Genomic DNA, 22,171 nt, shown 5'->3' with positions numbered 1-22,171 from the left:
TCCGTTTCTCACCCCGGCGGTGACGAGGGCGGCTCCATCAAGATTACTAAAGAAGTACCGGGCTCCCGACTCGGATCCGGCCTTTTTGAGACCGGAGCCTCCGCCTGACTCTGTCATCGTCACGGCGGCCCGCAAGCAGCATGCCACCAATCCGTCCTCCACGGTTCCCCCGGACAAGGAGTCAAGGTGGATGGATTCGGCGGGGAGAAAAGTCTGTGGAACTTCCGCTACCTCCATGAAAGCGGCGAGTGCCACGGCTCTGTTGGGCCGATACGACCGCGCCCTCTGGGACTCCCTCGAGCGCTTTGCGGAGCATTTACCTCGGGAGCAGCGTGAAGACTTCATGGAAGTCCTGAGTGAGGGGATGCTGGTGGCCAACCAGATAATCAGCGCGGCAGCGGACTCTTCCCTGTTGGCGGCTCACGGATTTTGCCACGGAATCAACCAACGGCGCCACGCATGGCTCCGGCTTACGTCCCTGAAACCGGACGCACAGCAGAGGGTGGCCAATCTGCCGTTCTCCGGTGAAATGGCCCGCATGAAGGCGGAGGCCGAAACGCTGACGCTGTGGGCCTGGAGAAGCCCAAAGAGACCAAGAATCAGTACCGCCCCTTCCAACGGCGGTTCGGCGGACAAGGCCGAGGACGAGGACAGGCTTCGGGGCACTCGCAACAGCAGTTCCGTAAGCTGTTCCAGAAGCGGCAGAAGGGCAGGGGAGGCCAGCAGTCGGCTCCGGCGCCCAAGGGCCAGGCTGGGTCTAGGCCCTAGGAACTTACTTCCCCCGGATCCGTTACCCACTCCGGTAGGGGGAAGCATCCAACTTTTTCTGGCAGAGTGGAGAAAAATTACTCAGGACAAGTGGGTGCTGAATATTGTTTGCAATGGATACAGTCTTCGGTTCACCAGCCCTCCTCCAGCGATTTCCCCCGGTCAGCTCGCAGTTTCAACTGCGCGAGCTTCAGGCGGAAGCGGATGTCCTGTTAAGGAAAAGGGCGATAGAAGACGTACCTCGGTCTCAGAGAGGAAGAGGTCTGTACTCCCGGTTCTTTCTGGTTCGCAAGAAGGACAAGAACGAGTTCAGGCCCATTCTGGATTTGCGACAGGCAAACAAATGGATTCGCAGAGAAAAGTTCTGCATGCTGTCGTTGCATCAGATTTACCCTCAGTTGCAACAGGGAGACTGGCTTTGCGCTATAGACCTACAGGATGCTTACTTCCATGTGCCCATTGCACACAAACACAGGAAGTTCCTGCGGTTCCAAGTCGGCACCAATCACTATCAATACACAGTACTCCCATTCGGACTGAAGTCTGCGCCGAGAACGTTCTCGAAGTGCATGGCGGTGGTAGCAGCGCACCTGAGGAAGCACAAGGTGTTCGTCTACCCGTACTTGGACGATTGGTTGATCAAGGCATCCTCCTTCTCGGAAGCGCGAGCACACTTCCAGAAGACGTGCGTTCTCTTGAACAAGCTGGGGCTGCACATCAACATGGCCAAGTCTGTCCCGACTCCGGTCCAATGCATACAGTACTTGGGAGCCTCCATCAATACGCTGTCGGCAAGCGTGTCTCCTTCGGAAGAGCGACGATTATCACTCCTTCGGAAGGCTCAGGCTCTTATGACGACTCCATCTACAACAGTGAGGACGGTGTCTGCTCTACTGGGATCGATGGCCTCTTGTATCTTCCTGACGCCACACGCACGGCTGCACATGAGACCGCTGCAGGAGTGCTTGGAGGACCAGTGGGATCAGAGGAAAGGATCTTGGGACGACAAGATTCGACTGTCGCTGCATGCTCTTCAGTCTCTGAAGTGGTGGTGTTCGGCGGAGAATCTTCTCAGAGGGGTTCCCTTTCACAAGGACATTCCCACACAGACTGTCGTGACGGATGCGTCTCTTCTGGGATGGGGAGCGCACTCCGGGACTCTACAGATTCAAGGCACGTGGTCACCGATGGAGACCACGTATCACATCAATTTCCTGGAACTCAGGGCTGTTCACTTGGCGCTGAAGGCCTTTCTTCCGTCCTTCCGGACCAACTCTCTGCTTGTACAGACGGACAATACCACCACGATGTATTACCTCAACAAGCAGGGGGGCTCGAGATCGCGCACTCTGTCACAGGAGGCGCAGACGATCTGGCACTGGCTCCTAGCCAGAGGACTGACGATAACGGCCACCCATCTACCAGGTGTGCAGAATGTTCAGGCAGACGCACTGAGCAGACTGCTCCAGGAAAACCACGAATGGGTCATAAACGACGAAGTACTAGGAGAAGCCTTCGCAAGGTGGGGAACTCCAGACGTAGATTTGTTCGCCACCGCCGAAAACAGCAAGTGCAGAGACTTCGCCTCCAGGTACTTCCAACAAGGGACGCTGGGGAATGCGTTATGGATCAACTGGACGAACAGTGTTCTGTACGCTTTTCCCCCATTCCCCTGATTCCGGCGGTGCTCATCAAGCTGGCCCGGTCCAGAGCTCGTATGATTCTCATCGCCCCGGAGTGGCCCAGGCAGTGGTGGTTCACGGACCTGCTTCACCGGTCTCTCCTTCCTCACATTCGGTTGCCGTGCAGGCCGGACCTTCTCACGAAGTTCGGGGGGCGGATGTTGCACCCCAACCTCTCGTCTTTGAGTTTGGCGGCATGGCTCCTGAGATAGTGCAATATGGCCATCTGAATCTGCCCGATGATTGCATGGACATACTGAAGGAGTCTAAGAGACCTTCCACTCGGACGTCATATGCTTATAAGTGGAAGAGGTATTGTATCTGGTGCCAGTCTAAGAACCATGATCCTACGACCTGCAAGGAAGATGTCATTCTTCCTTACCTTTTACATTTGGCGCAGTCTGGCCTTAATGTCCATTCCATTAAGGTGCATCTTGCTGCGTTGACTGCCTACAGGAAATGCCCTTCACAGACTTCCTTTTTCCAGATCCCTGTGATCAAAGATTTTCTGGAAGGTTTGAAGAAAGTATTCCCTCCTGTCAGGCTTCCCTCGCCTTCATGGGAGTTGAATGTGGTGCTGTCCAGATTGATGAAGGAGCCTTTTGAACCTATTCATAAGGCTTCGTTGCAGCACCTGTCCTGGAAGGCGGCGTTCCTCGTGGCCATTACATCGGCCTGCAGGGTGAGTGAAATTCAGGCGTTGTGTTGTAATGAACCTTATACTGTATTTCATGCTGCTAAGGTTGTTATGCGTACTCACCCTAAATTTCTTCCCAAGGTTATTTCTGATTTTCATGTCAACCAGACTATAACGTTGCCTACGTTTTTTCAGAACCCTTCATCCCCAGCGGAGAGGCCTCTCCATTCCCTGGATGTGAGGAGGGTGTTGAAATTTTATCTGGATAAAACCAAAGATATTCGTAGGTCTGACCAGTTGTTTATCAATTATGGATCGGTCAGGACGGGTCTTGCGACCTCTAAGCAGTCCATTTCTAGGTGGATTGTGTCCTGCATACAATTGTGTTATCAGAAAGCTAATAAGACCTTAGGAGGTAAGCCTAAGGCTCATTCCACCAGGGGCAAAGCTGCCACGACGGCTCTGCTCCGTAACGTGCCGATTGCTGAAATATGCAAGGCAGCCACTTGGAAGTCGGTTCATACCTTTGCTAAACATTACTTCCTGGACACTGACGCCAGAGCAGACGCTCAGGTTGGACAGGCTTCGCTGCATAATTTGTTCGCACAATAGTGGTGTTAATTTCTTTTCTCCACCGCCGCTTTGGTGTGGGGATGGGCTTGCCATTCTATTCACTAGATTATGACTATACACAGAGATCCCCTACTACAGAAGGAGTAGTTTCTGTCCTGTAACTCCAGTTCTGTAGTAGGGGTATCTCTGTTATAGTCATAAGCGCCCGCCCTCCTCCCCGGTGGAGATTTTTCATCATGTAAAGAATGCGACAGGTCTGGCGTGCTTCGCCTTCAAAAAGAACTGAAAGTAGAGGGACCTGCTATGCATTCTGGGATACTGGGAGAAGTTCTGGAAAGTTCTCTTAAAGGCACAGTATCCTATTTAAGCCACATAATGGCAGCCTATGGGGCTTGTCTGTCCCTACCTTCCTCTCTATCATTCCAGAGTCTTTGACTTTGGGAGGCAGGTTTCTCTATGGTAGAAACTGCAGGCTGTTTTATGTGTGGTGTTTTTTTGGTGGAATTTCTGGTTGAAGTACTGGACAGTGTAGCCTGTGGATATAGGCTGCATTATTTGTCTTTAAATTCTCTCTTGTGTCTTTGCAGTTTCTGCATTATTTTGACAACTTAAGAGATTATTTTTGATTGCCGGGGTCCACGCACGTGGGCGGGACTATTCACTAGATTATGACTATAACAGAGATACCCCTACTACAGAACTGGAATTACAGGACAGAAACTACTCCTTCCCCCGGATCTGTTACCCACTCCCGTAGGGGGAAGCATTCAATTTTTTCTGGTAGAGTGGAGAAAAATTACTCGGGACAAGTGGGTGCTGAATATTGTTTGCAATGGATACAGTCTTCGGTTCACCAGCCCGCCTCCAGCAATTCCACCGGTCAGCTCACAGTTTCAACTGCGCGAGCTTCAGGCGGAGGCAGATATCCTGTTAAGGAAAAGGGCGATAGAAGACGTACCTCTGTCTCAGAGAGGAAGAGGTCTGTACTCCCGGTACTTCCTGGTTCACAAGGACAAGAACGAGTTCAGGCCCATTCTGGACTTGCGACAGGCAAACAGATGGATTCGCAGAGAAAAGTTTTGCATGCTGTTGTTGCATCAGATTCATCCTCAGTTGCAACAGGGAGACTGGCTATGTGCTATAGACCTACAGGATGCGTACTTCCATGTGCCCATTGCACACAAACACAGGAAGTTCCTGCGGTTCCAAGTCTGCACCAATCATTATCAATACACAGTACTCCCATTCGGACTAAAGTCTGCGCCGAGAACGTTCTCGAAGTGTATGGCGGTTGTGGCGGCACACCTGAGGAAGAACAAGGTGTTTGTCTACCCGTACCTGGACGATTGGTTGATCAAGGCCTCCTTCTCGGAAGCTCGAGCACACTTCCAGAAGACGTGCATTCTCTTGAACAAGCTGGGGTTGCACATCAACATGTCCAAGTCTGTCCCGACTCCGGTCCAATGCATATAGTACTTGGGAGCCTCCATCAATACGCTGTCAAGCGTGTCTCCTTCGGAAGAGCGACGATTATCACTCCTTCGGAAGGCTCAGGCTCTTATGACGACTCCATCTACAACATTGAGGACGGTGTCTTCTCTACTGGGATCGATGGCCTCTTGTATCTTCCTGACGCCACACGCACGGCTGCACATGAGACCGCTGCAGGAGTGCTTGGAAGACCAGTGGGATCAGAGGAAAGGATCTTGGGACGACAAGATACGACGGTCTCTGCATGCTCTTCAGTCTCTGAAGTGGTGGTGTTCAGCGGAAAATCTCCTCAGATGGGTTCCCTTCCGCAAGGACATTCCCACGCAGACTATTGTGACGGATGCGTCTCTCCACGGCTGGGGAGCGCACTCCGGAAGCCTGCAGATTCAAGGAACCTGGTCCCCGATGGAGGCCACGTATCACATCAATTTCCTGGAACTCAGAGCTGTTCACTTGGCACTGAAGGCCTTTCATCCGTCCTTCCAGACCAACTCTCTGCTTGTACAGACGGACAATACGACCACAATGTATTTCAACAAGCAGGGGGGTTCGAGATCACGCACTCTGTCACAGGAGGCGCAGGCGATCTGGCACTGGCTTCTGGCCAGAAGACTGACGATAACGGCTACCCATCTGCCAGGTGTGCAGAATGTTCAGGCGGACGCACTGAGCAGACTGATTCAGGAAAACCACGAATGGGTCATAAACGACGAAGTACTAGGAGAAGTCTTCGCAAGGTGGGGGACTCCAGACGTAGATCTGATCGCCACTGCCGAAAACAGCAAATGCCGAGACTTCGCTCCAGGTACTACCAGCAGGGGACGCTGGGGAATGCGTTATGGATCAACTGGTCGAACAGCTTTCTGTACGCTTTTGCACCCATTCCCCTGATTCCGGCGGTGCTCATCAAGCTGGCCCGGTCCAGGGCTCGGATGATACTCATTGCCCCGGAATGGCCCAGACAGTGGTGGTTCACGGACCTGCTTCACCGGTCTCTCCTTCCTCACATTCGGCTGCCGTGCAGGCCGGACCTTCTCACAAAGTTCGGGGGGCAGATGTTGCACCCCAACCTATCGTCTTTGAGTTTGGCGGCATGGCTCCTGAGATAGTGCAATATGGCCATCTAAATCTGCCCGAGGATTGCATGGACATACTGAAGGAGTCTAAGAGACCTTCCACTCTGACTTCCTATGCTTACAAGTGGAAGAGGTTCTGTATCTGGTGCCAGTCTAAGAACTATGACCCGACGACGTGCAAGGAAGATGTCATCCTTCCTTACCTTCTACATTTGGCGCAGTCTGGCCTTAATGTTCATTCTATTAAGGTTCATCTTGCTGCATTGACTGCCTACAGGAAATGCCCTTCACAGACTTCCTTCTTCCAGATCCCTGTGATCAAAGATTTTTTGGAAGGCTTGAAGAAAGTGTTCCCTCCTGTCAGGCTTCCTTCGCCTTCATGGGAATTGAATGTGGTGCTGTCCAGATTGATGAAGGAGCCTTTTGAACCTATTCATAAGGCTTCGTTGCAGCACCTGTCCTGGAAGGCGGCGTTCCTTGTGGCCATTACATCGGCCCGCAGGGTGAGTGAAATTCAGGCGTTGTGTTGCCAAGAACCTTATACTGTATTTCATGCTGCTAAGGTTGTTATGCGTACTCACCCTAAATTTCTTCCCAAGGTTATTTCAGATTTTCATGTCAACCAGACCATAATGTTGCCTACGTATTTCAGAATCCTTCATCTCCAGCGGAAAGGTCTCTACATTCCCTGGATGTTAGGAGGGTGTTGAAATTTTATCTGGATAAAACCAAAGATATTCATAGGTCAGACCAATTATTTGTCAATTATGGATCGGTCAGGACAGGTCTTGCTACCTCTAAGCAGGCCATCTCTAGGTGGAATGTGTCCTGCATACAGTTGTGTTACCAAAAAGCTAATAAGACCTTAGGGGGTAAACCTAAGGCTCATTCCACCAGGGGAAAGGCTGCCACGACAGCTTTGCTCCATAATGTTCCGATTGCAGAGATCTGCAAGGCGGCCACTTGGAAGTCGGTTCATACCTTTGCTAAGCATTACTGTCTGGACACTGATGCCAGGGCAGATGCTCAGGTTGGACAGGCTTCGCTGCATAATTTGTTCGCACAATAGTGGTGTTAATTTCTTTTCTCCACCGCCGCTTTGGTGTGGGGATGGGCTTACCATTCTATTCACTAGATTATGACTATACACAGAGATCCCCTACTACAGAAGGAGTAGTTTCTGTCCTGTAACTCCAGTTCTGTAGTAGGGGTATCTCTGTTCTAGTCATAAGCGCCCGCCCTCCTCCCCGGTGGAGATAATTATTCATGTAAGGAATGCTACAGGTCTGGCGTGCGACGCCTTCAAAAAGAACTGAAAGTAAAAGGGACCTGCTGTGCATCCTGGGATACTGGGAGAAAGTTCTGGAAAGTTCTCTTAAAGGCACAGTATCCTATTTAAGCCACATAATGGCAGCCTATGGGGCTTGTCTGTCCATGCCTTCCTCGCTATCATTCCAGAGTCTTTTACTGGTAGAGGCAAGTTTCTCTATGGTAGAAACTAGGCAGGCTGTGTTGTGTGTGTGGTGTTGTTTGGTGGAATTTCTAGTTGAAGTACTGGACAGTGTAGCCTGTGGATATAGGCTGCATTATTTGTCTTTAAATTCTCTCAAATGTCTCATTGCAGTTTCTGCATGATTTGACAATTTAAGAGATTATTTTTGATTGCCGGGGTCCACGCACATGGGCGGGACTATTCACTAGATTATGGCTATAACCGAGATACCCCTACTACAGAACTGGAGTTACAGGACAGAAACTACTCCATCTGTGCCATGAATGGATCAGAGAGGAATCCCCTGTCCAAGCCAACGAGGGGTACAGCAGGAGAAGTCCATCTGCTATCAGTGTGTCCAGAGACGGCGCTGAAATGTTGCGAATTGCTGTGCTTTAATTAGGGGGCCTACTTCACTCTCACTGGTGCTGTTTTGGTCTCCTGTCTGATGCCCATGTTCCTGCCTACTGAGTGAACCCATGCATTAACAGTTGATGGACAGATTGCAGAACAATGTCATACATTCACCCCAGTACAGAGATCTTGGCCTAAATCCATCGGAATGAGCTAAAGAATGGCGATGGATTAAACCCAGATCGGTTGACTTGGGGTGAGTATTTTATTTGCTCAAATGCTCCTTTCATCATTCCCTTTTGTATCGCTTTGTTCGCCCTAAGTTGGCAGGGTATGCTCAGACGTGAGTCCCTTGCTCACTGTGCCACTGGATTTAAGATAGCCTGGCTGATGAGGATTATGAATCCAAAACCGGTCCCAGGATGCTTGTTTCCGGTTCAGGGAAGAAATGGCTTGGCAGTTCTGGCTGGACTGTTGCCATGAGGCACAGGGTCAGACTTATTTGCATATGGCCATGTCTGAACTGGGGTGGCAGAGTGAGCTAAAGAATGGTGATGGATTAAACCCAGATCGGTTCACTGGGGGTGAGTGTTTGATTTGCTCAAACGCTCCGTCCATCATCCCCTTTTGTATCGCTTTGTTCGCCCTAAGTTGGCAGGGTATGCTCAGACGTGAGTCCCTTGCTCACTTTGCCACTGGATTCAAGATAGCTTGGCTGATGAGGATTATGAATCTGAAACCGGTCCTAGGAGGCTTGTTTCCGGCCCAGGGAAGACATGGCTTGGCAGTTCGGGATGGACTGTTCCCATGAGGCACAGGGTCAGACTGATTTGCATATGGCCATGTCTGAACTGGGGTGTCTGAGTGAGCTAAAGAATGGTGATGGATTAAACCCAGATCGGTTGACTGGGGGTGAGTGTTTGATTTGCTCAAACGCTCCGTCCATCATCCCCTTTTGTATCGCTTTGTTCGCCCTAAATTTGCAGGGTATGCTCAGACGTGAGTCCCTTGCTCACTTTGCCAATGGTTTCAAGATAGCCTGGACAATGAGGATTATGAATCCGAAACTGGTCCTAGGATGCTGGTGTCCGGTCCAGGGAAGACATGGCTTGGCAGTTCGGGATGGACTGTTCCCATGAGGCACAGGGTCAGACTGATTTGCATATGGCCATGTCTGAACTGGGGTGGCGGAGTGAGCTAAAGAATGGTGATGGATTAAACCCAGATCGGTTGACTGGGGGTGAGTGTTTGATTTGCTCGAGCGCTCCGTCCATCATCCCCTTTTGTATTACTGATTGAACCCATGCTGATGGAACTTTAGCTTAGGCAAAATGGATAGCGCTCAGCTCATCACATCCAGTGTCCTTTCTGCGAAGACTGCAAGATTATTTAGAGTGAAGGGTGTTGCAATTACAAATTTTTGGGGGAGGGGAGTTTTATGTAGCGCGAACTAGACCTGAAGTTATCAGAGTGCTTTACATGAGCACCAGTTATGTTACAGACTGACACATTCATTTTTGTTAGGCACAAGGCGATTAAGTGATTTGCACAGAATCACAGGATGTTGAGCGTCCCTGCCAAGACTTGAACTCTGTTTCCCAGCTCCGAGGTCGACTGCCCTAGCAATGAGGCCACATTAAAGGGCATGAACGTTTGTGTAACAGGAGAAGGCCCCACAGCCACAGAACTAACCTGCCACCGTACCCACGTACAGCCATGATTTAGGAGACTGGGGAAAGTCTGTGGAGGAGTGAACTAACCCGCCACCGGACCCACATATAGCCATGATCTACGAGACTGGGATGGCAGTGGAGGAGTGGGACTAGAACACCAGGAATCCAGGCCAAGCTTAGCATTACCCATGCTCTGGCCTCTGTGATGCCGCGCAGCGTTTGTGACCTGTGGACAGTGTCTGAGGGAAATAGTCTGTACTCTCTTTGGCCACAACAGAAGAGGAGGTAGCGAGGGGATATCAGTGATATAGAGTAAGCACTTTTGATGGAACGTCGAATCCAGTCTGGGGACAAGGGAGCTGCATACATTAGTAATTCCTGACAAGAAGGCCTTATACGAGCCGTAATATTCAATTTCTGAAATGGAGTTCTCTTTAAACATTTACAGATGACTACATATGGTGTTCCCAGAACAGTTAACATTAGACAAAAAAGCTAGCATAGATGGCAGAATTCACTTTAGACTGGCCTGTGTCACCCAAAATGCCCTACACCTTGGCCTAACCAGCTATTTGAAAGAAAAAAGGTATGACTACTGAAGGAACTATCTTCTAGAAGCAAACTCTGGTTAATCCTAAAAATCACAAAAGGTAAAAAATAAAAATCTAGAAAACACTGAACTAAATCTTCTCATGTCTTGTTTCTATACTTTTGAACAATCTGCCGGAGGACAAAGTGCTATGGTTCAGGAGAAACAAGGAACCCCAACTATTCAGATTCTAGTTCAAAGACTACTCGCCTGCTTGTTGTTGCATCCGTTGCCTCATTCTTACATTAACCCACTTACCCCTGATTAGGGCCACACACCCAAACTTGCCACTAAAGGAAGAGCACTTTCACGTATAACAAGCATTTGCAATGCACTAGGTCTCTCATTTGCAAGAGTTTGAGCTATTGGCATTGTAAATGACAATGCCTTTTATTGAAAAAATGTAAACATGGAAGTAGTTACACACTGTTACTCATGCTGAAGGCAGGCGACCCTGTCACACACTGTCACTCAGCTGAAGACAGGCAACACTCGCACACTCATGCTGAATACGGGAGACACTGTCACTCATGCTGAAGACAGGCGACACTGTCACACACGGTCACTCCTGCTGAAGACAGGCGACACGGTCACTCCTGCTGAAGACAGGCGACACGGTCACTCCTGCTGAAGACAGGCGACACGGTCACTCCTGCTGAAGACAGGCGACACGGTCACTCCTGCTGAAGACAGGCGACACGGTCACTCCTGCTGAAGACAGGCGACACGGTCACTCCTGCTGAAGACAGGCGACACGGTCACTCCTGCTGAAGACAGGCGACGCGGTCCCTCCTGCTGAAGACAGGCGACGCGGTCCCTCCTTGCTGAAGACAGGCGACGCGGTCCCTCCTTGCTGAAGACAGGCGACGCGGTCCCTCGCGCTGAAGACAGGCGACGCGGTCCCTCGCGCTGAAGACAGGCGACGCGGTCCCTCGCGCTGAAGACTGGCGACGCGGTCCCTCGCGCTGAAGACAGGCGACGCGGTCCCTCGCGCTGAAGACAGGCGACGCGGTCCCTCGCGCTGAAGACAGGCGACGCTGTCCCTCGCGCGGAAGACGGGCGACGCTGTCCCTCGCGCGGCAGACGGGCGACGCTGTCCCTCGCGCGGCAGACGGGCGACGCTGTCCCTCGCGCGGCAGACGGGCGACGCTGTCCCTCGCGCGGCAGACGGGCGACGCTGTCCCTCGCGCGGCAGACGGGCGACGCTGTCCCTCGCGCGGCAGACGGGCGACGCTGTCCCTCGCGCGGCAGACGGGCGACGCGGTCCCTCGCGCGGCAGACGGGCGACGCGGTCCCTCGCGCGGCAGACGGGCGACGCGGTCCCTCGCGCGGCAGACGGGCGACGCGGTCCCTCGCGCGGCAGACGGGCGACGCGGTCCCTCGCGCGGCAGACGGGCGACGCGGTCCCTCGCGCGGCAGACGGGCGACGCGGTCCCTCGCGCGGCAGACGGGCGACGCGGTCCCTCGCGCGGCAGACGGGCGACGCGGTCCCTCGCGCGGCAGACGGGCGACGCGGTCCCTCGCGCGGCAGACGGGCGACGCGGTCCCTCGCGCGGCAGACGGGCGACGCGGTCCCTCGCGCGGCAGACGGGCGACGCGGTCCCTCGCGCGGCAGACGGGCGACGCGGTCCCTCGCGCGGCAGACGGGCGACGCGGTCCCTCGCGCGGCAGACGGGCGACGCGGTCCCTCGCGCGGCAGACAGGTCACCAGGCCACATCCTCTGCAGCCTTCACTGCAGCCAGACTCCCAGAGAGTGGGAAGGAGGACGGTACAAATGGACCAAGCACACGCATCTGAGCTGTGTGCAGCATGGTCGTGACCTTCACTTCACCTGTAATTAATATTGAACCTGCGCTCACATATATATATATATAGTCATAGATCCAATGGTCACAATTTTTCTAAGAAGCAATTATACAATCCAGGCGGTGGAATCTTTGTTCTTTATCTTGTCTGTTTTAATCAAGCGGATGGTGTAAGTGTACAAACAGCCAGCCGACACGAGACTGTGAAAGAGACACAGAGGGGAAAGCTATTTATCTGGAAGAGGCGGGTCTTTTAGGAGGGCACGACCGGTTGTTTTCCTGCCGCATTGATATCGTGATTTCATGTTGAAATTTTACCGATCCTGTACATTACCCTACGCGGTTTTTGGGATCACTCTGCGTCCACAATATAACTGCCAACATATAGCTGGTATACTTACCTTCAGCACTCTAAACGCTAAGTCTTTTTGGTTACCCCAACGGGTTGGAATTATCACCGGAGGAAGGCCCAACAAAGTTTTGTGATCCAGCCATAGAGCCCTGAAGAATTGTTGAACACAGTTTTCAACAACGAAACACGTGTCGGCTGGCTGTTTGTACAATTATACCATCCGCTTGATTAAAAACAGACCAGATGAAGAACAAAGATTCCACCGCCTGGATTGTATTATTGCTTCTTAGAAAAATTGTGCTAATTAGATCTATGACTATATATGTGTGCGCAGGTTCCATATTAATTGCAAATTGTGTAGTTTTCTATGCAGATTAAGGGGTTTGTAAGGGTGTTCCCTTCCGGCTGCACCATTCCATTAAGCTACTCAACAGACACATTACGTTAATACTGCTTGTGCGCCATTCTTCCTGAATACTAAAACACGTCCCTTTCTACCTTCACTTTACCTGTGATAGTTGAGTAAATTATGCTGAGGAACGGGTCCGTAGATAAAGGTAAGCACACCTTACATTGCAAAATGCCAACCCCTGACTCCTCTGAAGCCGGTAATCCGAGACACAGGGAGGAATACTCTTCTTTTCCCAATGTGTATCATCTATGTGTTTCTGCAAGAGGAGGAAGGGGGAGCAGAAGAGAGCAGACCACAGCTCCAGAGAAGGTTTACAATAAAGACTTTGCAGAATTTTGCCGAAACACAAAGGACTCTGCTTCTGAATTCGGGTAAACGTGTATTTTCCAATGCTGCTGGGAGAAAGTGCGCACTCCTAGAGTTCTGTAGCGCTTGAAGCCACAGCAGTCCCTCTCCCCCCCCCCCCTCCCGCACACACACACTGCTGGAGCCGTGCAACACTTACGGGGCAGTGTTGGGAGAGAGAATGTCCATTCTTAGGGCTTTGTAACAAACAAGAAGCCACCAAAAGGAAGCTCACAATGTTGGGGCTTAATGCATGACCACCTCTCTGCCGAGGAAAGGCGAAGACACTGAAAATCTACAGCACCAGTATCTAGGATACTCACTCACAGCCCTCACACTCGCCCCATCCACACACAAACCTCACCCAATTACAAACATGAATCCTAGCATTCACATACACCAATCAGGAGGAAGGTGGGGAAAGAGGCAACCAGCTTACTCACCAGTTTTGGAAGCTTCCGTCGCCTTGGAAACCAGGGACCAGCCGGGAGATCGGAATGCAGGCAGGCACCCATCAAAACTCTTCTCAGTGAGTCATTAATTGCATTTCCACTTGATCCACGTAGTTGAATATCTGTTGCCTCCATCCAAAGTAAATCAGAGATTCATGATCGTTTGATTCCCTTCTCTTTTCCAGTTTATTGGTTTACCTCTTTGTTTTAATGAAGTTTAAATGATTCACCATGAATTTATTTATTTAAATTTTATGTACTCATTTTAAAGCTCATTCATGTCTTGAAGGGACATCCATCCTCTAAAAAGAAAACATTCTAATGGAAACTGAGACCAAATTATTACATACATCATAAATTGGTGGTGAGGAGAGTATTGGAAGAGTGGTGATGGATCGAGAACTGAAACTGAGGTCTTTACCAGTATCCGTGATTTCAAAGTTAAAGTTCATGGTAGCTTCGATAAATTATCAGAATGAATACATAATTAAATAATAAATAAAATCATTAAAACATTTTCTAATGTCCAATAACATAAATCATGTCATATGTCCTTTACAGTGCCCTATTAAGACAGAACATCCAAATATGAAACGTATCAACAGTGTAAGTGGGGAAGCATTTAAAACAGTTGACACATTTCTAGTAAGAATGATGTAAAGTTAGCGCCTCTCAAGTTGTGTAATGATAGATTTTTTTTTTTATTACTGCTGAAGGACATCATTGACTGCTCAAATCATTCTCATTCCCAGGTTGATGGGAAGGAGTCCAGGATCAGTCTGTACTCCAGTGTTTCAGAGATTGTTAGATGAAAGTTTTTTTTGAGGTAGAGTGATCTGCTCATGAAACACTTTAAAATTTGTGAGTCAGTAGAATGTACAGGTAGGTGTTGTGTTTTTTCAGCTGAAGAGTTCTGTATGTGGACAAAGAAGCAGCCAATCCAATGCATTGACTGAGAGAACATGGTTAAATGTTTTACTTTTGTTGAAGTGTATCTGCCATGAGAGATAAGCATGCCTTTTTGAGGGGCCCGTGAGAATTGAGGAAGACCCAGTGAGCACAATATTCCTGTAGTTATAATGTGAAATGACTAATTCTTGCACCACTGTGCATAAATTGCTAGGTGGTAGTGGGTGATTTTCTTGAGTGAGTTGAAGTAGTATATTCATAATTTTACTATCCTGTTCATGATTATTCATCATATCCTGGAAGTTCCACGATAAAACCCAGTAACTATGCATGTAAAGATGGAAAAGGGGATAAGCCACCTAGTTTGAGTTGTTTCTCTCTAATTGGGTCAGAATAGTTTTTTTTTTTTTTACTGTTTAATGACAAGACAGGCTTTTTTTCAGCTCCACCTCTTCCTACCTAGAGCGGTCACACATTCAACTAGTGGGGTCTCTCTTGTTCTGTTGAGGTTATATTATGCAGATTGCCTTTACTTAGCTATTCAATTTGACTTCATTCAAAAATTGTAGCTTGTATAAAATGTGACTTTCATGTTAATCTCCTCAGTTTTCGGAGACCCACACAATCATCTGTTGGAGCATTAGGCACATTTTAGAGTGCTTTGTAATGTCTATCGAAAGCTTCATGAACAGTGTCCAACTTTCTTTCAGGATAAAATCTGTCCAAACCGGTGTGGCACTTTCCTTCACTCATCCTGTCCTAAATTGACTAAGATGCCGGATCTTATACACAGTACGGTGGCTGATTATTTTATGCTAATATCCACCTTGTCAAATGGGCTTCCTTCACACCTTCAACTTTACAAAAGATGACTTGGCATTTAGGAAATGCAATTAAATTGATCAGTTTTCCCTCCAATTTGTAGCTAGTTCATATTGATGATCAGATTTTGTATCTTAGTCCCAGGAAGCAATGTTTACCTTTTTTGCACGCTTTTCAAACAGATCCTACCATGACATTTCGTTCTCAATTCTGTGAAATTGCCTACAAAATAATTGTGCTTCAGATTTTCATGTTGAAGTGAAACATGATTTCAAAATCTTGGAGGGTTCTCTAAATCAATTACAATTCTTTTTCAGAACAAAATACGCCGCCTGCCTTCCTACCTTACCATTCAAATGGTGCGCTTCTTCTACAAAGAGAAAGAGTCTGTAAATGCCAAAGTCCTTAAGGTAAGTAATTTATTTCTGTAAGCCTCTCTTACATCAATCCATCCTGAACGTTTTTGCTTTTGTCCAAGCGTTTCCACAAAGGCATCCCTCCTCCAAATGTTATGTATGAGGCACAGTGTTAACCTTTTCGCTTCATGCTTAATTAAGTGGATATGAAACCTGTTTAACAAAATTAATGTAAGATGTCATTCATTCTGATATGGCTGAATTTGGTTTGCTGTTTATAGGTGCAAAATAATCAATTTTGACATCTGTAGTGCACACATTGGAGGTCATGATTTGGAAAGGTCTACATTGACATTTTGTGGTTGAATGAAAGAGTGGGCGAAAGATGAAATACATTTAAGAAAAGCAAAGCAGTTCTTAGCACACACAGAAGCCACAGTATGAGACTCAAGACGTCTAATTGTTCTTTTGCTGAAAATTCATGAGAATGAGTAAACCCAGACCTAGCTCCTTAGCACATGATGCTTGCAGTGGCGATTATAGTCCCAATCAGAGGCACTAATTTATACCAGCCAGGCAGGGACAGCAGACACATAAGACAACCCCAGATCACATACTTATCGAATAACATATGAAAAAACAACAGTTTAAGGACAGAATGCGGAACAATGTTATACATTCACCCCAGTACAGAGATCTGGGCCTAAATGCATCGTTTTCTTGCACTCCATACAACCCCAGTTCAGACATGGGCATATGCAAATCAGCCTTGACCCTGTGCCTCATGGGAACAGTCCAGCCCGAACTGCCAAACCATGTCTTCCTTGGTCCGAAATCAAGCATCCTAGGACCGGTTTCTGGCTATCAGCTGTCATCAGCCAGGATAGCTTGACTCCAGTGGCGTGGAGAGCACAGGACTCACATCTGAGCATACCCGTCCCACTCGGGGTGACAAATGCAAAAACAACAGTTGGATTTAGGCCCAGATCTCTGTACTGGGGTGAATGTATGACATTGTTCTGCGTTCTGTCCATCAAATGTTGTTTTGCATTTATCGGATAACATACACAGATCAAAAAAATCCTCCAGGAGCATTAAGGAACCTGGATAGATTTTTCCAAAAGAGTGTTCAAAGAAAACTTAAATGTTGCTGGTTTTTTTTGTTTTTTTTCCTTAATACAACTTGTGGGGATATTCGGGCAATATTTGGCAACATAAACTCTCACAAGTACTTATATCCTATAGCCTGCATTTTCCATGCGCCACTTATTTTTTTTCTTTAGACCGTTAACAGATTGTTTGTCGTGATGGGTTCTGTATCAGTTGTACCAGGTATCGGAAGGTTATCTAGGGTTACAGAGTGTAGAGTTTTAAGTGTTACTCTTCTTTAAAAAACAAATTTGCCTCTGCCTTTCCACTGCACTATATAAATAAATCTGGTATTTGTAAAGCGCAAACTACTCACCCCGAAGGGTCTCAAGGCGCTGGGGTCCGTTGGGGAGATTAAGTGAGCTATTGCCCAGAGTCGCATGGTGCTGAGCTGCTGCCGGGGCTGGGGTTCGAACTGTGACCCCTGCCATCCAGAGTCAGCCGCCCTGGCTGCTGTGCCACACCTCTCCCTAAACCCTATATCTTCCACCATGCCTGTGTTAAACTCTCTTGGCTAACTCTCGCTTATAACTGTAGTGCAGAAATTGAATGATTGGATAAATATATCTAAAAAGATGGCAGCTGCTTCAGTGGAGAACTCTGATGTTGGGCTAGTAGAAAGTTGTGGAACTTGGTGTGTGGAATGCAATAAAACCAGGTTTGCCCCTTTTTAGGGCTCGCCTAGGCAGTACTTGCACTCTCTTTTCGAGGCATGCTGTGTTAAAGATATGGGCATGAAGCTCTGCCCCACTTTCAGTCGCTCTTTTTAATTGGCTCCTGTCACTGTCCTTTGTAAATTGTGCCTTTTCATTGGTCAATAGGCTTCGCAGTCCCTCCTTAGTACCGCCTTTTCTCCTCTCGGAACCTCATTAGAGGATACCTCTTGTTACATGTGGTGTTACTTGGTACATTTGAATTGTTTTCTCTGATTACTATTTTCGTTCATGGCTTTCTCCTGCCTGCAACGACACACTCTCCCACAACATTTAAAAAAAAAAAGGTTTTAATGTCCATGCCTCTGCTGACATATTTGTGGCCGCGCCTTTCTTTTGTTCTTTGCGGCGCTGTACACAGCTGCATGCCTTTTTTTCTGTTTCTTTACTTTTGTTTAAATGGCCGCACCTGTGCTTTAGCTTTAAACATCTTAAGCTAAAGCGCGGGTACCGCAATTGCTTCAAAATCAAGAAATAGAAAAAAATTGCATATTGTGTTTCCTATTGTAGGAGAGTAGGGTCTGCAATCCTATGATCACTCAGATTTTTTGCTTTTGTTTCACTGGTTTACGACTTTCTCGGGCTGTGGGCCTGCTAATCAGACCCACAGCCTAGCTGTTCTCTCGCTAAATTGATGTGTGTACCTTAGGTGCATTACCCAATTGGAACTGGGCCACCTTGTCAGACCCTGTAACTCGGGGCATCTGTGTACCCAGGGCCTACCAGGGGCTGAAGCATGTATTATGCCACCCCTGGATGGCCATCTAAATCTGACACAACTGGCTGCGCGACAGCTGGGGCAACGTGGCGTACTCGCCCGTTGCTTTAGGTATAGTATCCCTATATCTGACCCAAGAATGGACACCCGAGTTCCTATCAGTCACTCCTATGGCAGGCCTTAACAATCCTGAAGGCAGAGTGCGTGGAATCGTGTGAATGGGGCTCCGGCACGAGCCGAGCCCGGTTGCAGCTTGCGGGACCAAGACCCAATGGCTGTTCCATGATAATGCGTACCATATTGGTAACTCCGGTATCGCGTTATCAAGACATGTCGAGTAAGGTGTCATACGAATCGGGATGCTGACCCCTCACCAATGCTGGGGACGAGGTTAGCATTCCGCCCTTCTAGAGGGACACGACATGTACGTAACTGTGAACCCCGGTTAAAGTTAACTGAAGCCTCAGCTCCACAAAATGGATGCTGCCACCACAGACACGAGTCTGACCTCCTGCTGCTGGGAGTCCTTCCAGCGAGGAGAGCTCGGACAAAGGGTTTCCTGTCCGGGGCGGTGTTCGCACCATCCCAGACAGGGTTTTGTGTATCCTGGGTAGGCAGGGCTTTACAAGAAAGTGACTGCGGAGTGGCACCCCGGTGCTCACTACGCATCTGCCGGTTAGAACCAGTTCCAGGGGCGCACAGCCCCTGACCTGGGGTAAGTCCGGCAGGGGAGAGGGGTGTAACTACCCCCCTTCCGGGTCCCACCCCTAGGGCAGGACCTAGTCATGTACCCACCCCTTTCTTTAGGATAAAGGTCGGAGCGGGGACCCTTCCGAATTAGATCATCTTTGAATCAAGAATACTTTCTACGAAAGGACTTCGAGACTCTTCTTAAGATTTCTCCCTTGTGGCTAAGGAGTAGTCACCCTGCGTCCGCAGGCACCACCTAAGAACTCTGCGGTTTGCTGCAAGTCCTTCCTCAGGTATCCGACGGCCCAGCTCGACGAGAACCGGCTTCCCTGGCACCTCTGACCTCTACCCACATCGTCAGCTCAGCTGAGATCTGTGGGTGCGACGAGACCTCGAGGGACCGGCCATCATCAAAACCTGCACGCTTCTTAACCAGCACGATCACCGAAGAAATCCTCTGGTGAGTGCTCTGGGGTCCGAGAAGCCCCGACCCTGAGCAGCTCCAGCACCGAAGTGCAGCCTCCCAATATCTCCACGATCTGCGTGGGGCCCTTCTGCTTCGCTGTTCAGCACGTTGTCCGATCACTAGCTGCGGGCTTGTGATTCTTTTGACGACAACCGACAACCAACGCTGCTGGTCTGGTTGCTCCAGACTGGCCTTTGCTCCCTTCTGCGAAAGGAGCATCCCGGACCCTCCTGGTCCACTCAAGACGCCATTTTAGGCCTGCCAAGTGGCCCTGAAATCTGCCAAGGCTTGTTGCCCCAATCCTGGGCCCAGCGACGCCGACAGCATCAATCTTCGTGGGACAGCTCGCACCTCCATCCTGGTCGCCGACAACGCCTCCTGGTCCGTGAGACTGCAGAGCCTAGTGTCGCCCACTCACCTAGTCGAGGTGACGATCATCCGGTGCCCTCCTGGTACCCTCTGACTACTGGCTAGTAGTACGAACTTGGTCCCCTCTGCTTTCAGGTGTCATCTATTTCTGATCCAGGCTTGGATCTCTGCGAACTATTTCCACTGGTCGCCGGCCATCAACTCCTTCCTTCCGGCTCCTGGCTCGTCAGCGAAGACCCCCGACGCCTGTAAGACTTGTGCAGCCGCAGCCCTTGTGGCTAGGTAACTTCGGCATTTCGGTGCCCGCATAGCCTCCTTACTTAAGGGTCCCGAGTCCCTCGCTTCCGACTTGCCTTATCGGGTCCGCCCGAGACCACTAAACTTTCCGTGCCCTCGGGCACTTGTATTGATTGTGCACTTGAAGTATTTTCCTAAGAGTTTTGTTCTGTGCTTAGTACCCTGTCCTCATAAAGAGTCCAGGGCTGTTGTGATTCTAATAAATATATTGTTTATTTTTCATAACACTTGTGTGGTATCCTTTCACTGGGTGTTCAAGGGGTATGTGATGGTATAACAGCTGGCTTAACACGCCCTCTAGAGTTTAGCCCGAAGACTGCTCGTATCCACGCTACTAGGATAGCTGGTCTAAGGTTGACTTACAACCAATCACCATAAGGGTCGTTTGGACCGATGCATAGTGGTCGCTAGAATAGTGAACACTGCATATCGGGCCAACTTCTCACACCTATTACTTTACTTTTGAAGCAATCGCGCCACCCGCGCTTTAGTTTAAGATGTTTAAAGCTAAAGTGCGAGTGAACGATTGCTTTACAGTGCACTAGCTGTCACATTACTGAAAGTTTGAGCTATTGGCGTTGGCAATAACTCAAATGTACAGCAATGCAAGACCTATTGCATTGCAAATGCTTGTTTTGTGAATGACTGAAGGTAGAACTTGTAGTCTCACACCTTAAAACCTATAAACGAAGGAAGGATGGTGTTGCTTTTACTTTGTTTTTTCCCAATTGCTTTTAACCTCCTTGTGCCATGTTTTCTAGTGGCCTCAAAAACCACCATAGTGGCTGCTTGCTGCTGTCATGTTTTGGCACATGGTGATAGGATCAGCTTCAAAGTCCTGCTCTTAAAGTATTTATCTGCATTAGTAAACTGTAGGTTTTCTAAGCTGTTGCTTCTTCTATGCTGGTTCTTCTGAGCAATGCAGTGTATGCAAAGAAGCCCACTTCTGTCTAGTGCAGATATACGTAATTTATCTCCTTTAGAAGGAAGCTGCACAGTAGTATCTCCCAGGATGCATTCGGGGTAAAATCCTTCTTAACAAGGTTTCTTGTGTCTGTGCATTTCATTGGTCTTATGCATTGGTGAAAAGGACAAATTCCAAACATTAAGCATTACAGTCTCAATGACTTGCCTTTACACTACCATGTAAGGGACGGGAGGAAAGGACGGTGGAAATCTCTGAAATTAGCAAAATGTCAAGTAAAAACACTGATGTAAATAATTCACTCTGTCCAGAAACATCTGTTGTTGCTATTGCTTTTTTATGTGTATTTATTGGCATTGTTAATTTCCTTTTTATTTGCCCAAAAAATGTCGCCAGATAGAAAACTGTGCAAATGTCACATTTCCATAAGTTCACCAGTCCTCCATTTCTCTTGGATTTTTCATCTTGTGGTGCAGGAAAAACATCAACATGACTAGTACATTTAGTTACACTCCCAACACATCAATATATGCACAAAATACATGTTTCACACTTAGTGTACATTTTGAACAGTAAGCTACTAACAGAGAACTACCCAGAGAGACGATATCGATGATAACCGATAAACTATGAGAAAAAACAAAATAAATCATTGTCATAATGAGTACAAGCTTCCAATTGCAACCTCTTATTGAGCAGGGCTACTTCTCCATTCCCTGCCTTCGGAGACATAAGTTGAAGTACTCACTGAATCGTATGTAACAGCCATTCGGCTGTGATTACAAACCTAGTGGTCGTCCAGCACAAGGTGCGGGTACCCTTCTATTCTATATGGTTTGGCTAAGAAAATCGTGCCCCTCATCTACTGTGTCCAAGTGTGCCACAGTCTTAAGGTGGGCGAATATCAAACTTCACCAAAATTTTCTCCAGGTACACTTCTATCATTGAGTCCAGTGTTTCTAGCCTTGGACAGAGTGTACTTGCAACATGATAACATGCTTACTAAAATGAGCTGCGTGAAGAATAATTTTGAAGTAAAATGTTGTGTATGTGCA

At 48.7% G+C, this 22,171-nt stretch overlaps 1 protein-coding gene across 1 annotated transcript in view; it reads left to right on the top strand.

Annotated features, from left to right (window-relative positions):
- USP14 (ubiquitin specific peptidase 14) overlaps positions 1 to 22,171 on the top strand; it is a 381,588-nt gene that overhangs the window by 214,169 nt on the left and 145,248 nt on the right. The window contains exon 12 of the mRNA XM_086917977.1: positions 15,751 to 15,843. Coding sequence (XP_086774103.1) covers positions 15,751 to 15,843 — 93 coding nt within the window. The remainder of the gene's footprint in view (positions 1 to 15,750; positions 15,844 to 22,171) is intronic.

Source organism: Lissotriton vulgaris, chromosome 4_1 (assembly GCF_964263255.1).
Source record: "Lissotriton vulgaris chromosome 4_1, aLisVul1.2, whole genome shotgun sequence".
Classification (NCBI taxonomy): Eukaryota; Metazoa; Chordata; class Amphibia; order Caudata; family Salamandridae; genus Lissotriton; species Lissotriton vulgaris.
Note: the sequence above shows the minus strand (reverse complement) of the source record. Positions and strands in the feature narration are given on the sequence as shown.